This window comes from Lipomyces oligophaga, assembly GCF_038497815.1.
Source record: "Lipomyces oligophaga strain CBS 7107 unplaced genomic scaffold V1516scaffold_2, whole genome shotgun sequence".
NCBI classification, from domain to species: domain Eukaryota; kingdom Fungi; phylum Ascomycota; class Lipomycetes; order Lipomycetales; family Lipomycetaceae; genus Lipomyces; species [Lipomyces] oligophaga.
In genome coordinates this window covers 1,391,317-1,406,273 of record NW_027117786.1, presented here as the reverse complement: position 1 = coordinate 1,406,273, position 14,957 = coordinate 1,391,317, and the positions used below count along the sequence as shown (strand labels likewise).

The window sequence follows — 14,957 nt, the reverse complement described above, 5'->3', positions numbered from 1 at the left end:
TAAATAACAGACTTGTTTACCGACGCGCTCTATTTCAGCAACCAGGGCTCCTGACGTTTATCAAAAATTGCTTCAAATTGTCTGAGAAGTCAGATTTTTTTAGAATTTTTACATAGCTCTGGATCAAAAGCACAATGGAATTAGATTCAATGTTGGTCAAGCAACCGATGAACTTGCAGAAGCCAATCTCGAGTGGACTCGCTCTTTCAGCACAAATAGCCCAAATCTTTCAAGATTGTCAATATTCAATATCAACACATAAGAAACTATCAGTCAAGCTTTGGAATATTCATAAACAGTCTTGTGTTGCTGATAGGCAAACAGAGTTTCAAAAAACTTTTCTTGCTATGGTCAATCGTGTGCTTCCAGTCAAGAAGACCGAACCTGCTAGCGAACGAGTAGCAAAATACGTGCTTACCTATATTGAATATATATACAATCAAGGTGAACATCGATTTTATTCTTGATTTTGTGCTTTGTTAACAGTCAATTTTCAGGGGGAAGAAATGAAGATGGCGATGGCGACTTGGACATGGACATGGACATGGACATGGACAAGGAACAGAATGCAGAACATGCTATTGCCATGGATCTCGTGGAAGCTCTCGTGAGAAATTTGATCCGTGGGCTCGTAACAAAATCCAAGGCAGTTAGATATCGTTCGTGCCAATTATTATCTAGTCTAATTTTATCTCTCGGAGAAATTGAGTATGCTCATCTTCATAGCTCAGATCTAGATCTAACAGATGCAGTGATGAATTATTCCAAGAAATCCGAAGCGGCTTTTACCACAGATTGCATGACAAGGAAAGTTCGGTTCGAGTACAGGCTGTAATTGGTCTAGCTAGATTGCAAGGCTCGGATGAAGAAGACGAAGAAGAACCCGTGGAGGAACAGCTGATTCGTTTAATCCAGCATGATCCAAAAGCGTGAGTAATTTATCTGGCTACTTTATAATATGTTAATAATTTTTAGGGAAGTCCGACGAACTGTATTATTGAATCTGGAAAAAAATAATGCCACAATACCTTACATTCTGGAACGAGCAAGAGATGTAGATGCAATCACTCGAAGAAGCATCTTCAACCGCACGCTCCCAGATATTGGTGATTTTCGACTTTTAAGTATAGGTATGCGTGAAAAACTACTTTCATGGGGATTGAATGATCGCGATGAGATCGTGAGATCTGCGACCTCGAAACTCTTTTCCTACCAGTGGCTTGAACATACAGGAGGTGATCTTTTGGAACTACTTGAGCGTTTAGACATCATGAACTCAGAGATTGCAGATAAAGCCTTAATGGCTTTGTTTAATAGTAGATGGGATATCATCGAGTCATTGAATTTTCCTCCCGAATTTTGGAATAATCTGACTACGGAGACAATATTTTTGGCTCGTATTTTTGCTGCCTACTGCGTTGAAGAGCGAAAATCTGAACTTTTGGAGGATAAATTTCCAGAAGTGTCAAAACTTGCGACTTATATTCAGCAGTATAGTGAATTTTTAAATTCTGAACCTGCAGATGAAATTTATGATGAACAGGAGTTCATTCTAGAACAGCTCATGCTGACTTGCACTTTTCTTGACTTCTCCGATGAAATTGGACGGAGGCAAATGTTTGAAAAGACAAGTAAGTCAAATGAGTGTTGCCAGCTGATCAGTTTTAACCTATCTAGGAGCGCTATTGTCTAAGGAGAATCTACCCGAGTCGATTAGTAAACATGCAGTCGACGTGTTTCGAATGGTATCAATTCGTGAGAAGGATTTTTGTGAAGTCATAAACGAGATTATTATTGATTTATATGACAATGGAGATGAGGAGGCTAGTAGAGACGATTCATTTCATTCTGCAGTGTCGTCAGTATCCGAGGAAGAACGTCACACAGACTCTTCGAGCGTTTCTATGAATTCTGAAGAAACTAAAAAGACTTTGCACGATATCAAAATTAATCTAAAGTGTTTACATTTGACACAGTGTGCACTTGAAAATGTTGAGGGAACACTGAAAGATAGTATCACGCTGAGTTCGATGCTTGATACTTTAGTTCGCCCTGCTGTGAGAAGTCATGAAGCCCCAATTCGTGAACGAGGACTGCACTGCTTGGGTCTCTTTTGCCTATTGGACAAAGATCTCGCGCGAGATAACATATTTGTCTTTTTACATTGCTACAATAAAGGTCATGAATCTCTTAAGACTGAAGCTCTACATGTCATTACAGATATCTTGTTATCACATGGCGAGGAGATTCTCGAGGCCGAAAACGGGATTGGTTTACCAATGATGATGAAATTGCTCGAACGAGGACTGACAGTAGATGGCGCTAGTTTGCTTCAAATAGCTGCTGTCCAAAGCACAACTAAATTACTCCTAGCAGACATATTGCATGACGACGAAGTATGCTTAATTTATGAAAAAAACAACATGTACTAACTAGCTATTTTAGGGAGTACTCCTTACGATTATGAGTGAACTGTACGAACAGGAGATAGATTCTGCGGTCAAGCAGACCCTGAGCTACTGTATTCCTTTGTTGACTGAGTGGGCAAATGAAGCAAGAAGACAGGAGCATAAGGATGGGATTAATAATGCTGAATTTCGAACGAAAATAAATGAGCAAGAAGGAGATCAACACTCAGAATAAAATAGTGCCATATTAGCTAGCAGATATAGAATGTTTGTCTACTAGGTAAAATTGAATTATGCTATCAAATAAAATACGTAATGATTCTCAATTTGTAGGAGCAGACTGCTTCGTCAACCTCATCTCTGTAGATGCATTGCGGCTTAAGAGGCTGAAAATCCCAGCCAAGGGTTGCTGGGGCAACAAGTGGCCCGAAGAGGCAAAGTGACGCCCGACATAAATTTGAGATTACGAGGAATCTTATCGAGATTATTTGGTTTGAAGCAAGCAAAATTGAAATTCCCGTAAGATAATAAGTAGGTAACAAATTTGCATTAAGACTACAAGTTTTATCGATATGTCAAAATTAGTTCCGAAACGATATCGATCTTTGCGGCGACAAGCCGTGGAGCGTCCTCGGCATCAGGAACGGCCTATCGAGGTAGACGAAGATAAGATCTCTACGAAATTACTGAATCAGTCTCCACCAGTTCCTGAGATTCCCTCTATATCAGTTACAGGAAAAGGGATTTCTCCTCGGCTTTCGTCCAGTGCTCAGTCTAGTTCTCAAAAGCGACATCCGGAAATTATAACGAAAGGGGCAGAGATAGCAGGGCAATCGCAGAACCGGATTACAGTGGAGATATTCGACAGTCGCCACCAGATATCAGTTCTTACTCCACCAACAACTACGGCGACTGCATTTATTCAATTGGCATTGGCGAGTGCAAAAAAGGAGAAGCTAGATAATCTTGCCGCATTTGCTGCCGAACTGAGCTTGGTTGAGATCTCTCAACCTGATTCGATTCAAAGAACACTATATCCATACGAACTAGTTTCTTGGCCAGTTTCTTGCTGGAACAGCAACTATAGTATGCTAAGAATTGTTCCAGAATCATCCACATATTCAGCACATCTAGACCTGCTTTTAATTAATTCAGATCCTGCATCCGCAGAGGGACTGATGTTCATCAAGGATGGCCTAGGAAAGTGGAATGAGCGCATGGCCACTATCAAAGACGGATATCTCTGTGTATCGAAGATATCCAAATTACGATCGAAATCATTTAAGCCGTTATTAAAACTTTCTCAGTTCAACCCGTACAATGCCTCATTCACAGGATCGAGCTTTACGGATGCTCCGACTTCGAATAATATTCTTTTGCGACATGAACATAATCCCGAAAAAGTATACTACATTGCTTTGAATCATCCAGTAGATATTGGCTTGTGGTTTCTTAGTTTTTACTCCGTTCGGGGGAAAGAGGTACTGGCTGCTACGAAGAGAGCACAAGTGAAATACTCAAAGCTCATAGCTGAGCCTGTTCGAGTTCAGCAAGGCCCATTGATTTCACGCAACAATTCGCACGCTACTCCGATAATAGCCAAAATTGATATTCCTGCAATAGAAAAGGTGAGGCTTTATTGGTTGATTGCTGAATTTGTATCTTATGCTAACTTATTTTGAAGTCATCTGTAAATCTACAGAATCCCATCAAACGATCCGTCTCTACAAGAACAAAACCTTATCTTCACGCCGACACCAAAATCGGACCAAATCCAGGTTTAAATCAAAGAATTGAAAACCAGATTTCACTTACAAAAGACTCCTTATTGGATCGTTTAGTTCATGGAGAGAGCTTTGCAAATAAATCTATTGTCAATGACTCGGGCAAAATCGAACGAAATAGTGACCGGTCCTCCGATGATCCATACACATCATTACAACCTGCTACCATTTCGCTCGGTAGACAGGCATCTAGGTATCGATCGAAATCAGTTTCGCGCTCAAAGTCTATTGTCCATAAGCTTTCACATACTTCACTATCTCAGCCATCACAGCCTGTGCAAAATCCTCAACTATCGTATCTTCCAACAAAATTTGGGCAGCCATCTAAATCGAGCTCTGCTGGTTTTAAGAACCCATGGAAAGCACAAGGTTCTACCCAGAGGGAAGAAGATGACGATGACGTACCATTATATCGCAAAATGCAGCAACTTGATTTTCAGTCGGCTTCGAACAACCCATTCAGGGAAAATGCTGATCAAGCAACTTCGAACCGAAAAATCCGCCGAAGTACCAGCCATCTTGACTTTCACTCAATCAATGGTTCGATTGATAATAACCCATTCAATGATAAAAACATACTTTATTCTTCTCCTTTTGCGAATGGGAGGACCACATGTGATATTGTGGATACTGCTCTCAACGCGGTGCTGTATCCCAATGATCAGTATGATCGTTCAAAGGCTGCTTCACAGAGCAAACCTAGCATGATTGATGGTGTTTGAAATTCAACGTAATAAGAAATGTGGCAAATCTATAGTCATCTATATATTGAAAATCCACTAAACGTGAGGCAGTTCATCTTCATCCGAAAGTTAAGCCAATTTCTTATTTTAATACAGTATTTAACAATACAAGCACAGTAAGGACAATAACCCACACAACTAAACATGAAAAAGCTAACTAGACACATGTACAAAAACACAGAAAAATCAAAATAGTGAGACAAAGATTTCGGAAACAAAAAAACATAAACACGAACCAACCCCCCAAATCCCCACAAGTCACAAAATTGTAATTCGAACAAATTAGAGTACATACAAATGCAGAGAACTGATCCACTTTAAAACCCCAACTTTTAATTTTTGCCTTTCCAATTACTGCACCATTAACTCAGACCTCGATTCATAAGTTCTTGCTCATAAAGCGAAGTTATACTATTTTTTCAATTCATCATAGCACTTCCAATCGCAGACGGATCAACCATTCCTATGCCACCATTTATTAAAGTCGGATCAGCAACCACAGCAGCCCCGGCGCGCGAAGCTCCGCAGCGAAGACATGAAACATTTTTTGCAAAATTATGATATCCACATCCTTCTGTGCCGCACTTCCAATCGCCCGCTCGGAAAGGCACCATGCCAAACGAGTTGTTATTCCCCCGGCTATTATTCCATCCCATCGAAGCCATACCTCCGCCGTTACTAGGAGTCATCATCATGTTGCTTTGAAAATTATTATACATATACATAGAATCCTGGGAAGGCGCATTGGAAGACGCCGGGAAGGAGCAGCGGAAACATGCAGTCCTTCGCTGGAAATTTGAAAATCCGCAAGAAGGACAAGTCCAATCACCAGGTCTGGGGCGATTTTTGCTCGGAGGGAAGGGAGTGAGTATTTCTTGAGCTCGATCCAACACTCGACTACTGGACGGAGAAACTTCTATGGCCTTTTCATTGAGAGCCCGACCATTCATGGCCAAACTCTCAGCAGCCTCCTCATGTGAAGAAAATACGGCAAAACCAGTTCCAGTCGGTTTGTGTTGATCCGGAGTACGTAATGTCCAAAACGCAATTGGTCTTCCACCATATTGTGTGAACCAACTCTCTAGCTCACTTTGGGTAGTGTCATGAGGCAAATTAGATAAATGCAGGACTTTTGACCGCTCTGAAAGAAATGCTCGAACATCAGCCCGCGCATCTAAAGGTCTCACCAAAACGTTAGCATGCTGTTCTGGAGGTTGAGACTTTTTGATCAGTCCCTGCAGAACGCGCGCTAACGTGATGGCCTCTTCCATTGCTCTCCTTGGAGTTGCGGGAGCAAGTGCCTGTAAATGAAACGGTAAGTTATGCTTTATTGGTGCTGAGCTCTGCACAGATTCTACCTCTAACGCAACGCAAATATTTGATAACGAAGAAGAAGAATATGGAAGCGATTCCGGATGATAACCTTGCCAACGTGTGTATTCTGTACGGAGATCAAAACAGCGAGAATGTTGAAGATAGGCGGGTAATATGACTGCTTTGTCTCTTGCTTCCCGGGGAAGTTGAACACGCAAATCCCAGGCATTCAAAGTGACAAAGGTAAAATCAAGATTTTTTGAAATTAGATATTCTTGTGCGAAATTATCAAACCTAGTAATAGCGTCACGGAAAGTTCCAGCGTTTCGCACATGCTCCCAAGTCAAAGTAGTAAGACTCGCTACGGAATGGTAAGAATCAGATGTAAGAGTATAGAAAAGAAATGATAACTTACTACATAGTGCAGTGATGGGAGTGTTAATCGGCCGGACCAGTACACTGTCGTGGTGAACCTGGGACAGAATGTGTTAACTAGTTATCTCAACCAGGAGCCACATTTAAGATAAGAGCATACCTCTTCTAAAGTTTTTGCATTCAGCATAATCCAAGCAATCTCAATCACCTCCGCCGAATCTTTAGTCACGTAAACTCCATGCTCGTCGCAGGTTGTGGCGACGTGAATAATGATATAAGCGTCGGCCATTTTTGCCTTTACCGCGCGACCCTAGTAGCTTGTGTGATGTACCTTAAGGAATCGGAGAGCTAAAAACGGGCAGAAGCAACAAGCGAATAAACTGGATGTCCTTTAAAATCAAAAAAATTTTCAAATTCAAACTACTTTCAAATACGGTCGGTTAACAATTTGTAACTAAGCTGTCTTCGTTACGGAAACAAACAAAAATTTTTTTGGCTGCTGTAAGGGTGGCCAATATTTAAAGGTTACTAAACCCGTGAGTTTACATTTCTGCTGCAGGGACCTTCTGTACGAAAGACCTACCAGACTAATATTTGTCTTTTTGGACGGTACCGAAGGTCTTTGGTATAGGTAGAAATATACGGACTTAATTTTGACTGAAAGAATACCCGAGGGTTTTTTTATTTAATTGTTTTGCAATTGAGGTGTTAAGCTTCACTGATGCCGCTTCCGCAGACCTGCCGAATACATAGCTTCCCATTACCGGACGGATTTCATTCTGTTGACAGATATCTTGAATCTTTAATTAGCTTGTATAATGAGCCACTTGTGCAGAAGCTTGCTGGAGAAATTCACATTTTGGATTTTTTTTTAACCGAGCCTGACCTTTTGGAATCATGCGTGCCAACTGAATGGCTCGAATTTTTTGACAATGAGGACCCTGAAGCGGTAATAGACTTCTTAATCTCTCATGATAAATCTGAAGGTGTGCTAATATTTGAGGACAAGATAGTGTGATATATGCATCTAATGGTAATAGATATCAATCCTCCGGATTCTCTTGTTCAGTTTTTGTCCAGAATTCGGAGTTTATCCATTAATCGGTCAGGACCCTCTGATGTAGGCACTCTGTCTAGCTGTCGCACGTCAGCTATATCTCTGGGCATGTCCCCTAAAAAAGTTTACGAATGTGAGCTGCTGTCAGATGCAGTTGCAGCGGTTTGCAGGACTACCTCAGCCACACACGTTATTGATCTGGGCAGCGGGAAGGGATATCTTTCAAGGATGCTTGCTTTTCTGTACAATTATCGAGTAGTCGCTATTGAATCGAAGGAGTCTAGGGCTCAGGAAGCTGATAAGCTAGATTCGCTTTATATGCGGCGGGGCGGTGAAGCCTTTCTGAAAAGGCAGAATACCAAGTCAGGGTCGTTGGTTCATATCGCTCTTGAAGTCAAGGATGGTGATCTAAACCCAGTAGTATCCAAAGTACGGCTTGAAAATGAAAGGGTGGTCCTTGTTGGATTACATACATGTGGGAATTTGGCTCACCATGCACTGAGTAGTTTGAATATGACTAAGTGCATCACTGGGGTAGCTGTAGTAGGTTGTTGTTTCAACCAAATGACTGAGAAATGTGTTGGTAAGTAATTTGCTCTTAAGGCATTACCAAAATTTAATAAATATAGATCACGATGACATCGGATTCCCCATGAGCAGAACTCTTGAACATTTTGCAGTGGCTCTTCCAACATCTGCTAGAATGCTAGCTTGTCAAGGTATTCATTGCTTGGACAGTTTGTTAATTGCTTAATTAATTTTAATAACTTTCAAGCTCCCGGAACTTGGACGAAAGAGACGCGCGGAGATTTCTTTGTTCGCCATTTTTATCGCGCTCTTTTACAACGAATTTTTATGGATCGTGGCATCCTAGCTGACGGCCGCGCCAAACTTTTCATTGGAAGTATGAGGAAGCAGTGGTATAAGTCATTTCATACGTACTGCATGGGTGCCTGTGCTAAGGCATCAGAGAATTATAGAGTGCAAGTCTCGTCGATATCGACCGATCTTTTCTTGATAGATAGACAAACTGCTGACACATATTTCAATACTTATAAGCACAAGCAGCACAGACTCAGTATATTATGGACTTTAATGTCATGTGTCGTTGCGCCTCTTACCGAAACTCTGATTCATTTAGACAGATTTTACTATTTAGCGGAAATCGGGGCGAGTGAAGTTCACGTTTCTGTAATCTTTGATCAAAGCATCTCGGCCAGAAATTTATTGGTAGTAGGAATAAAGTAGTAAACTTCCCTAAGATATAACTATGTACAGATAATGTTTCGATAGCTCAGCGTATTAGAAAAGGTCTATGAGCGTTGGAGTGCTCTTCCAGAGCTCGTCGCAGTAAGTCCCAAGCAATGGGATCATTCGGTGCTAAACTGAGCGCCTAGACCATAGATGTAAGTATGTTTTTTCCATCATTGCAAAAGCTCACGCTTACCTCCTGAAAATTCAAAACCGCTTTTCCAGTTTGTCCAACAAGAAGATTAACTAATCCCAAAGCTGAATACACTTCAGGCTCATGCTTGGATATTCGAATTACCTCCTCAAAGCTTTGAATTGCTTCAGGATACCTTCTACAGAACAAGTTGTCAGTTGACGCTTGAGAGAAAATAAAATGCTTTTAACTTACTTTAATCCCCGAAAAGCATGTCCAAGATTCACTTTAATAGGAACCCATGCTTTGGCGTCGCTGTCTAAGCTTTCAGCAACCTCAAGCGCCCGAAAGAAATATTGCAAAGCTTCTGCAAGCTGATTCTTATGATATAAAACTACTCCCATTTCATTTAATAACAAAGGATCTGTCTTGCAAATACTATATGAAGTATCTAGATACTCTTCCGCTAGAGTGAAATTGTGGAGTTGAAGATGCTGCATGCCCAGAAATAGAGAAGGCAAATGAGTCCTATAGGTAGAGGTTAATATCAGATTTCTTATAAACCATCAAATGCGGATGTTCACATGCCCTTGAAATAATCGTGCTGCAGTGGAATAGGCAGAAACGGCTTGCTCATGTTCTCCTTCAACAGCAAATGAATGAGCAAATCCAATCCAAGCAGCTCCGAAATGAGGATTCATCATGCTTGCTTTACTGAAAAATCGTCGAGCTTCGGATATTTTATGAACAGCAAGATAATAAACACCGACGGTAAGCCAGGTTACCGGCTCTTCAGGGTGATTTTCTGCCATTTCGTGCGCAAGCAAAAATAACTTGTTTTTCTGCTCTAAGTCATGTAGACAGGCTAGATATAAAGGTATTATTGAAAATTTGAAATTGTCTTTCTTCAGGACTCTAAGGGATGTTAATCAAAAATTGGTTTGATAGCATGGAGGTTCGTACGTTTCGCAAAGTTGAAGGCACTGTTTAAATCGACATTGCACAAACAATAGTTCCGCCCGACTTTGCATCAAGTCTGAGTTGTCATCTAGATGATATTTAGTCTGTAGTTGCTTTTCGGCTTCGAAGAATCTATCTGTGTTGTAATATTTGTTGAGTTTGGTGGAATATAAATCCTTTATGAGGTCGCCTTCGGTTATTGACTTGAAATCAAGAGAGTCTAAAAATTCCCATTCTGTCAAAAAATATAAATTAGAAAGCTGAAAAAGAAGAAAAGCGGGTTGGCTGATTACTACAAACCTTCGGAAGGGCTCATGAGACTGTTCGAGGTTAATTCATCAAACGCCTCAAAGCACTTAAGGTCAACTCTGAGGGCTTCTTTGAAGCTCTCTTTGGCTCGCTCAAAGTTGTTCTGGTTAGAATATATTATACCTCTTAGGTAACACATTGATGCTTCTAATTTTATTCCGCCATCCAGAGAAGGTTCTAATTGAATGTTATGAGTACACAGGTTCGTAAACCATACCAGAAAATAATAGAACATACCAGAAACTCCAGGAAATGGATTCGTATCTCCCAGAACGGAAAGAGCTTCCTCCCATTTTGACAATCTAGTCTGTCATTATTAGTTTAAGCGTAGTTAACTCCAGAGAAAACCAACCAAACATAGGGCAGCCAAATATCGACAACTTGAACTATTTTCTAAATCTTGTCTTAAAAGCAGCTGCCGAGCACGTGCATAATGACCTGTATTGTAGTGGACTTGAGCTAACCAGAACGCATCATCTGGGTCGTTCGTCAGCGAAAGAACTGTGTCTCCCACGAAGACAGCGGTCTGGTATTGATGTTGCATGAGTGCGTCATGACGCCATAATCTGAGGTTTTCTGTCCGTGAGCCTTTTTCGATACCTCCAAAACTTAATTTTGCAGATGAATTAGATTTAGCATGGTCCTGAGGTGTCTCAAGCAGAGCGGTAGCGAGTCTAGGCGTGGAACTGAGATTCTGTGCAACAGGTGTTGAAATCAACGGAGAAGATGTTTGAATGTTGCGAGCAATTGGAGATATAGAAAGCAAAGATGAATTGTAGCTTGTATTTGATGCTACTGACAATGATAACACACCTTCTCGAAAATTTGCGGGATCGGCCGATTCTGAACGAACTGATGGCGTGAAAGGAGATGATGTTGAGATGGCAGTTGAAAATGTAGCTGAGGTCCTTCGTGGATTGTTGCTGCGACGAGGCGGCATTTGGAAGTATTTATCGTAGGACAAAAATGAATCTCGACATAAAAACTTGCTGTGATCGATCTTCCAGATGAAAAATGAAATAAAAGTTCAAGATCTACAAGGGATATTATCAACGAAACTATCGCCGACTTGTTTATAAACACAGCTGGGTGAATACCCCCAGTTGTACTTGAAGTTTAAAGTTGGGTCTTAAACTTTAACTGTTTCTACCAGATGATCGGATGTAGACTTCTCAACTCTGCGATTTGGACACAACTTAGATATAAGTAAATTAAATACGACTCCAGTGATTTTCAATATACCTTATTTTTAAAAAATCATAATTCCCTCCATAATGGGCTCTGAAATAGCAGACTATATTCGCTTCGTATTGTCACGTGATACATTTGACTGGCTTCTGCCTTTCACTAGTTTTTTTAGACGAGGAAGAGCAGAATATTATTTGAATTCATACTCCAACCAACTGATTGTTGAACAATCGCTTGATAATACGCAAAAATGACTGACAAGGATGCTGCTAAGACTAAGTTTGTAAAATTTTTTGATGTTATTGCTGAGGAGCTTCTTGGAGAACTAAAGAATTATCATATTTCTGAAGAAGCAGTCGAATGGTATAAAAAGGTAGTTAGATTCATCAGTGACTAAAGCATGATGAAGTGTTGATCAATCAACTAGAATTTATACTACAACTCAGTTGGAGGAAAACTTAATCGCGGATTGTCTGTTCTTGACACCTATAGGATTCTTTCTGGAAAGGAGGAGTTGTCCGACGAAGAGTACAGTAAGGCCGCTGTGTTGGGTTGGTGTATTGAGCTCGTAAGTAAGAAATAAACATTATAGGTTAAATCTAACATCTAACTTTTATTATTTAGCTTCAAGCATATTTCTTGGTTGCGGACGATATTATGGATGCGTCTAAAACTCGTCGCGGTCAGCCCTGCTGGTATTTAGCTGTAAGTAGACACCAAATCAGGCATTGTATAAACTACATATATATGTGAAGTTCACTAGTTAAATTCTATATACAGTCCAAAGTTGGAATGGTCGCAATTAATGATGCCTTTATGCTGGAAGCCTCGATTTATTTGCTTCTGAAGAAACACTTTCGTGGGGAATCGTACTATATCGACTTGTTTGAGCTTTTTCAAACGGTACGTTACAGATATTGAAGTTATGCGCAATTACTTCCTTTTCAACTAATTCTTTGGCCAGGTTACTTTTCAAACTGAGCTAGGCCAGCTGCTTGATTTGATCACTGCGCCTGAAGACGAAGTTGACTTAGCGAAGTTCTCGTTGGAAAAGCATTCGTTCATTGTTATTTTCAAGACGGCTTATTATAGTTTTTATCTTCCTGTTGCTCTAGCCATGCATATGGCAGGAGTTGACACGGAGGTAGACTTGAAGCAGGCGCACGATGTCTTAATTCCTCTTGGGGAATATTTTCAAATTCAAGTATGTTTCTTTGTTCTTGAATGAACTTTTCAATCTGACTAGTTATACTAGGATGATTATCTTGACTGCTATGGCGATCCTACTTTTATCGGAAAGATTGGTACCGACATCATGGATAATAAGTGCAGTTGGGTAGTCAATACGGCATTGAAAAAAGCTTCTTCCGATCAGCGCAAGTTACTCGATGTAAGTTAAAAAGCATGAACTAGAAAGAAGAGTGTTAGCCAGACTAATGAATATATCAGGAAAACTATGGGCGAAAAGATAAAGAATGTGAAGCCAAGGTCAAAAAGTTATTTAAAGAACTGGATATTGAAAAGGATTATTTTGCCTATGAGGAAGAGGTAGTCGCTAAGATAAAGACTTTGATCGATCAAGTCGACGAATCCCGAGGCTTCAAAAAAGAAGTATTGACTTCATTTCTTGCAAAGATCTACAAGCGATCTAAATGAGTATTGAGTCAAAATTTTAAACCTGACTGTTCAAGTAAGTTCGCAGCTGAAGTGCTGCCATATATTGCAAGAAAATTGTTGAGAACATAAATTTGAATGTAAAGATATTTCGCAGATTTATAGATAGCTAAGAAAAATAAATATCAAGTCAAGCTAGCCTGTGGATGCAAGGATTAAAACTGAGTGGGACTGATAGAATGGCTGCTCAAAGTTAAGCACATCAGGCATACCAACCACAAACAAGAAAAAAAAAACTAGAAAAAACTAGATATTAACTGTACAAAATTGGAAAAATTATAGTCTGCCCAACTGTAGATAACATTTCCGACATATAAATTCGCATGAACGGCGTCGTAAATTTGAGCGAGAAGAACTGTATGTCAATTTTATTTTCACAAAAATCTCTATACAAGCGAGAACAACAGAAGTGCAGGGAGTTCGCGTAGATGACGCATGTGGCTACTTACAGTTTGCTAGAGAGCACCGAAGCGGATAAGTGCGAAATCTTGCTAGGTTATAGAGTTTGTGCATTGGGCCTGCTGTCTGTGACGATGCTATTGTATATGGATGTAGGCTTTGCGCTCGGAGCCTTCAACAAAATAGTAGGATCTTCTCTCGTACGAGTAAAAACGACAATGAAGAGCGACCTGAGCAACAGTATCTGCAGATAGAGCAGAAACTTTCATTTGGGATAGATTTGCAGCAACAAGAATAGTTCCTGAAATTTCAATAAATGAATGTATCGGAAAGACAAGCAATTTAAAGGATCCGTGGCATTACTGGTGATATAAAATATACGAATCCATCATACGTAACTGTTTAGGCAGGTCTGCTTAGAAGGACTAGCCAGACGTACTGCTTGCCGCGAAGTAAATGCATTCGTTCGAAAGCCCCTGATAGAGGAATCGGAGGATTAAATTTGTCTTAGTTCACGGATGTCTGGCAGTATCTGGACTTGGATTTAGTTTGTTTTCTCTGAAATGGCGTCACGTCGTCTGGTATTCTGCGAAGTACCTATAATGTTGAGTAGGAGTTGAATACAGTCAACGATACACGGTAACACATGCTGAATTAGTTAAACTTTTCCCTTCCCATATGTAGACAATTTTTACGAAGTTATCCCCAGGTTTCTCTTTCAACTGTCGGAGAAAGTAGCGAATGGACTATCCGGAAAATAGGAGGAAAGCTCGGGAAATACGCGAACAGCCAGTTAATGGGCTGACATAGTGAAATTAATGAATTTGAAGTCGGACATCCTGGCGTTTACAAGACAAGTTCAAACTCGAAATTAATACAGCTCATACCAGTCAATCATTGCGATGTAGGATTCTAGATCTTGATTGTTGCCAAAATCTCTGGCACGGTTAATGTCGGATAGGCGACCTGACCGCTTGCACCTTCCCAGCTAATTAGAGATAAAGAAGCAAAGACGTAAAAGTAAAGTCAACGTGCTCTATGAGTACACGTACCCAAATTACAAAAACCAATAGGGAAGGCAGGTCAGACAGTTCAATTATTAGCCCCAGTCTAATTCTTCACATAAACAAAGACAGTCGTGGTTTCGTGGCTAACGAGCCATTAGGTGGAAATTTTCCTCAAATTAGAACGACGATGAGATAAAATAAAGGGATAAGGGTCAGTTTGTTACCATGCTCATGAAATTTTCGGCTCTACTGGCCGGTCAGCTTAGTCTTATATAACAGCTCTGATAGAGACTGAATCGGACTCTCAATATCAGTCGATATTACCCGTAGGATGATGCTATATTCCAAAAAGATT

The 14,957-nt window shown here is 40.4% G+C and overlaps 6 protein-coding genes across 6 annotated transcripts; 4 read left to right on the top strand and 2 right to left on the bottom strand.

Annotated features, from left to right (window-relative positions):
- Positions 1-44: 44 nt before the first annotated feature.
- V1516DRAFT_671543 (nuclear condensing complex subunit) lies at positions 45-2,716 on the top strand. Its single transcript, XM_066921581.1, has 5 exons — positions 45-444; positions 498-708; positions 753-929; positions 976-1,631; positions 1,678-2,716. The coding sequence occupies exons 1-5, from the start codon at positions 135-137 to the stop codon at positions 2,430-2,432; spliced, it is 2,109 nt and encodes a 702-aa protein (XP_066779171.1). The 5' UTR covers positions 45-134; the 3' UTR covers positions 2,433-2,716.
- A 166-nt stretch (positions 2,717-2,882) lies between these two features.
- On the top strand, positions 2,883-5,119 carry V1516DRAFT_671538 (uncharacterized protein). Its single transcript, XM_066921580.1, has 2 exons — positions 2,883-4,036; positions 4,093-5,119. The coding sequence occupies exons 1-2, from the start codon at positions 2,981-2,983 to the stop codon at positions 4,912-4,914; spliced, it is 1,878 nt and encodes a 625-aa protein (XP_066779170.1). The 5' UTR covers positions 2,883-2,980; the 3' UTR covers positions 4,915-5,119.
- An 8-nt stretch (positions 5,120-5,127) lies between these two features.
- On the bottom strand, positions 5,128-7,112 carry V1516DRAFT_207003 (ribonuclease H-like domain-containing protein). Its single transcript, XM_066918734.1, has 3 exons — positions 6,785-7,112; positions 6,665-6,722; positions 5,128-6,610 (listed from the first exon to the last, which is right to left on the bottom strand). Exons 1-3 carry the CDS (start codon positions 6,911-6,913, stop codon positions 5,355-5,357), a joined length of 1,443 nt encoding a protein of 480 aa, XP_066779169.1. The 5' UTR covers positions 6,914-7,112; the 3' UTR covers positions 5,128-5,354.
- Positions 7,113-7,213: 101 nt separating this feature from the next.
- V1516DRAFT_671534 (methyltransferase domain-containing protein) lies at positions 7,214-9,390 on the top strand (the record flags this gene model as incomplete). The annotated part of the gene is made up of 5 exons (XM_066921579.1): positions 7,214-7,610; positions 7,665-8,264; positions 8,311-8,400; positions 8,457-9,091; positions 9,191-9,390. Coding segments are annotated over exons 1-4 (1,423 nt in total), but the record flags the coding sequence as incomplete, so codon positions are not given.
- Positions 8,862-11,456, bottom strand: V1516DRAFT_671527 (uncharacterized protein). The gene is made up of 8 exons (XM_066921578.1): positions 10,687-11,456; positions 10,572-10,641; positions 10,326-10,511; positions 10,029-10,260; positions 9,654-9,980; positions 9,321-9,593; positions 9,129-9,264; positions 8,862-9,074 (listed from the first exon to the last, which is right to left on the bottom strand). Exons 1-8 carry the CDS (start codon positions 11,272-11,274, stop codon positions 8,976-8,978), a joined length of 1,911 nt encoding a protein of 636 aa, XP_066779167.1. The 5' UTR covers positions 11,275-11,456; the 3' UTR covers positions 8,862-8,975.
- A 316-nt stretch (positions 11,457-11,772) lies between these two features.
- Positions 11,773-13,178, top strand: V1516DRAFT_684314 (isoprenoid synthase domain-containing protein; the record flags this gene model as incomplete). The annotated part of the gene is made up of 7 exons (XM_066923558.1): positions 11,773-11,895; positions 11,950-12,090; positions 12,147-12,227; positions 12,303-12,425; positions 12,487-12,726; positions 12,778-12,912; positions 12,972-13,178. The coding sequence occupies 7 exons, from the start codon at positions 11,773-11,775 to the stop codon at positions 13,176-13,178; spliced, it is 1,050 nt and encodes a 349-aa protein (XP_066779166.1).
- Positions 13,179-14,957: the final 1,779 nt, after the last annotated feature.

What these genes read in the sequence shown, in the direction of transcription:
- V1516DRAFT_671543 (XM_066921581.1), top strand. Translation starts at nt 135, where the DNA reads ATGGAATTAGATTCAATGTTGGTCAAGCAACCGATGAACTTGCAGAAG. An exon ending in TGAATATATATACAATCAAG is followed by an intron (nt 445 to 497) that starts GTGAACATCGAT and finishes GTCAATTTTCAG; the next exon opens with GGGGAAGAAATGAAGATGGC. An exon ending in ATCCAGCATGATCCAAAAGC is followed by an intron (nt 930 to 975) that starts GTGAGTAATTTA and finishes AATAATTTTTAG; the next exon opens with GGAAGTCCGACGAACTGTAT.
- V1516DRAFT_671527 (XM_066921578.1), bottom strand. Translation starts at nt 11,274, where the DNA reads ATGCCGCCTCGTCGCAGCAACAATCCACGAAGGACCTCAGCTACATTT. An exon ending in ATTTGGCTGCCCTATGTTTG is followed by an intron (nt 10,642 to 10,686) that starts GTTGGTTTTCTC and finishes TAATAATGACAG; the next exon opens with ACTAGATTGTCAAAATGGGA. An exon ending in GCAGCACGATTATTTCAAGG is followed by an intron (nt 9,594 to 9,653) that starts GCATGTGAACAT and finishes CTCTACCTATAG; the next exon opens with GACTCATTTGCCTTCTCTAT.
- V1516DRAFT_671538 (XM_066921580.1), top strand. Translation starts at nt 2,981, where the DNA reads ATGTCAAAATTAGTTCCGAAACGATATCGATCTTTGCGGCGACAAGCC. An exon ending in ATATTCCTGCAATAGAAAAG is followed by an intron (nt 4,037 to 4,092) that starts GTGAGGCTTTAT and finishes CTTATTTTGAAG; the next exon opens with TCATCTGTAAATCTACAGAA.
- V1516DRAFT_207003 (XM_066918734.1), bottom strand. Translation starts at nt 6,913, where the DNA reads ATGGCCGACGCTTATATCATTATTCACGTCGCCACAACCTGCGACGAG. An exon ending in ATGCAAAAACTTTAGAAGAG is followed by an intron (nt 6,723 to 6,784) that starts GTATGCTCTTAT and finishes ATTCTGTCCCAG; the next exon opens with GTTCACCACGACAGTGTACT. An exon ending in TCCCATCACTGCACTATGTA is followed by an intron (nt 6,611 to 6,664) that starts GTAAGTTATCAT and finishes ACCATTCCGTAG; the next exon opens with CGAGTCTTACTACTTTGACT.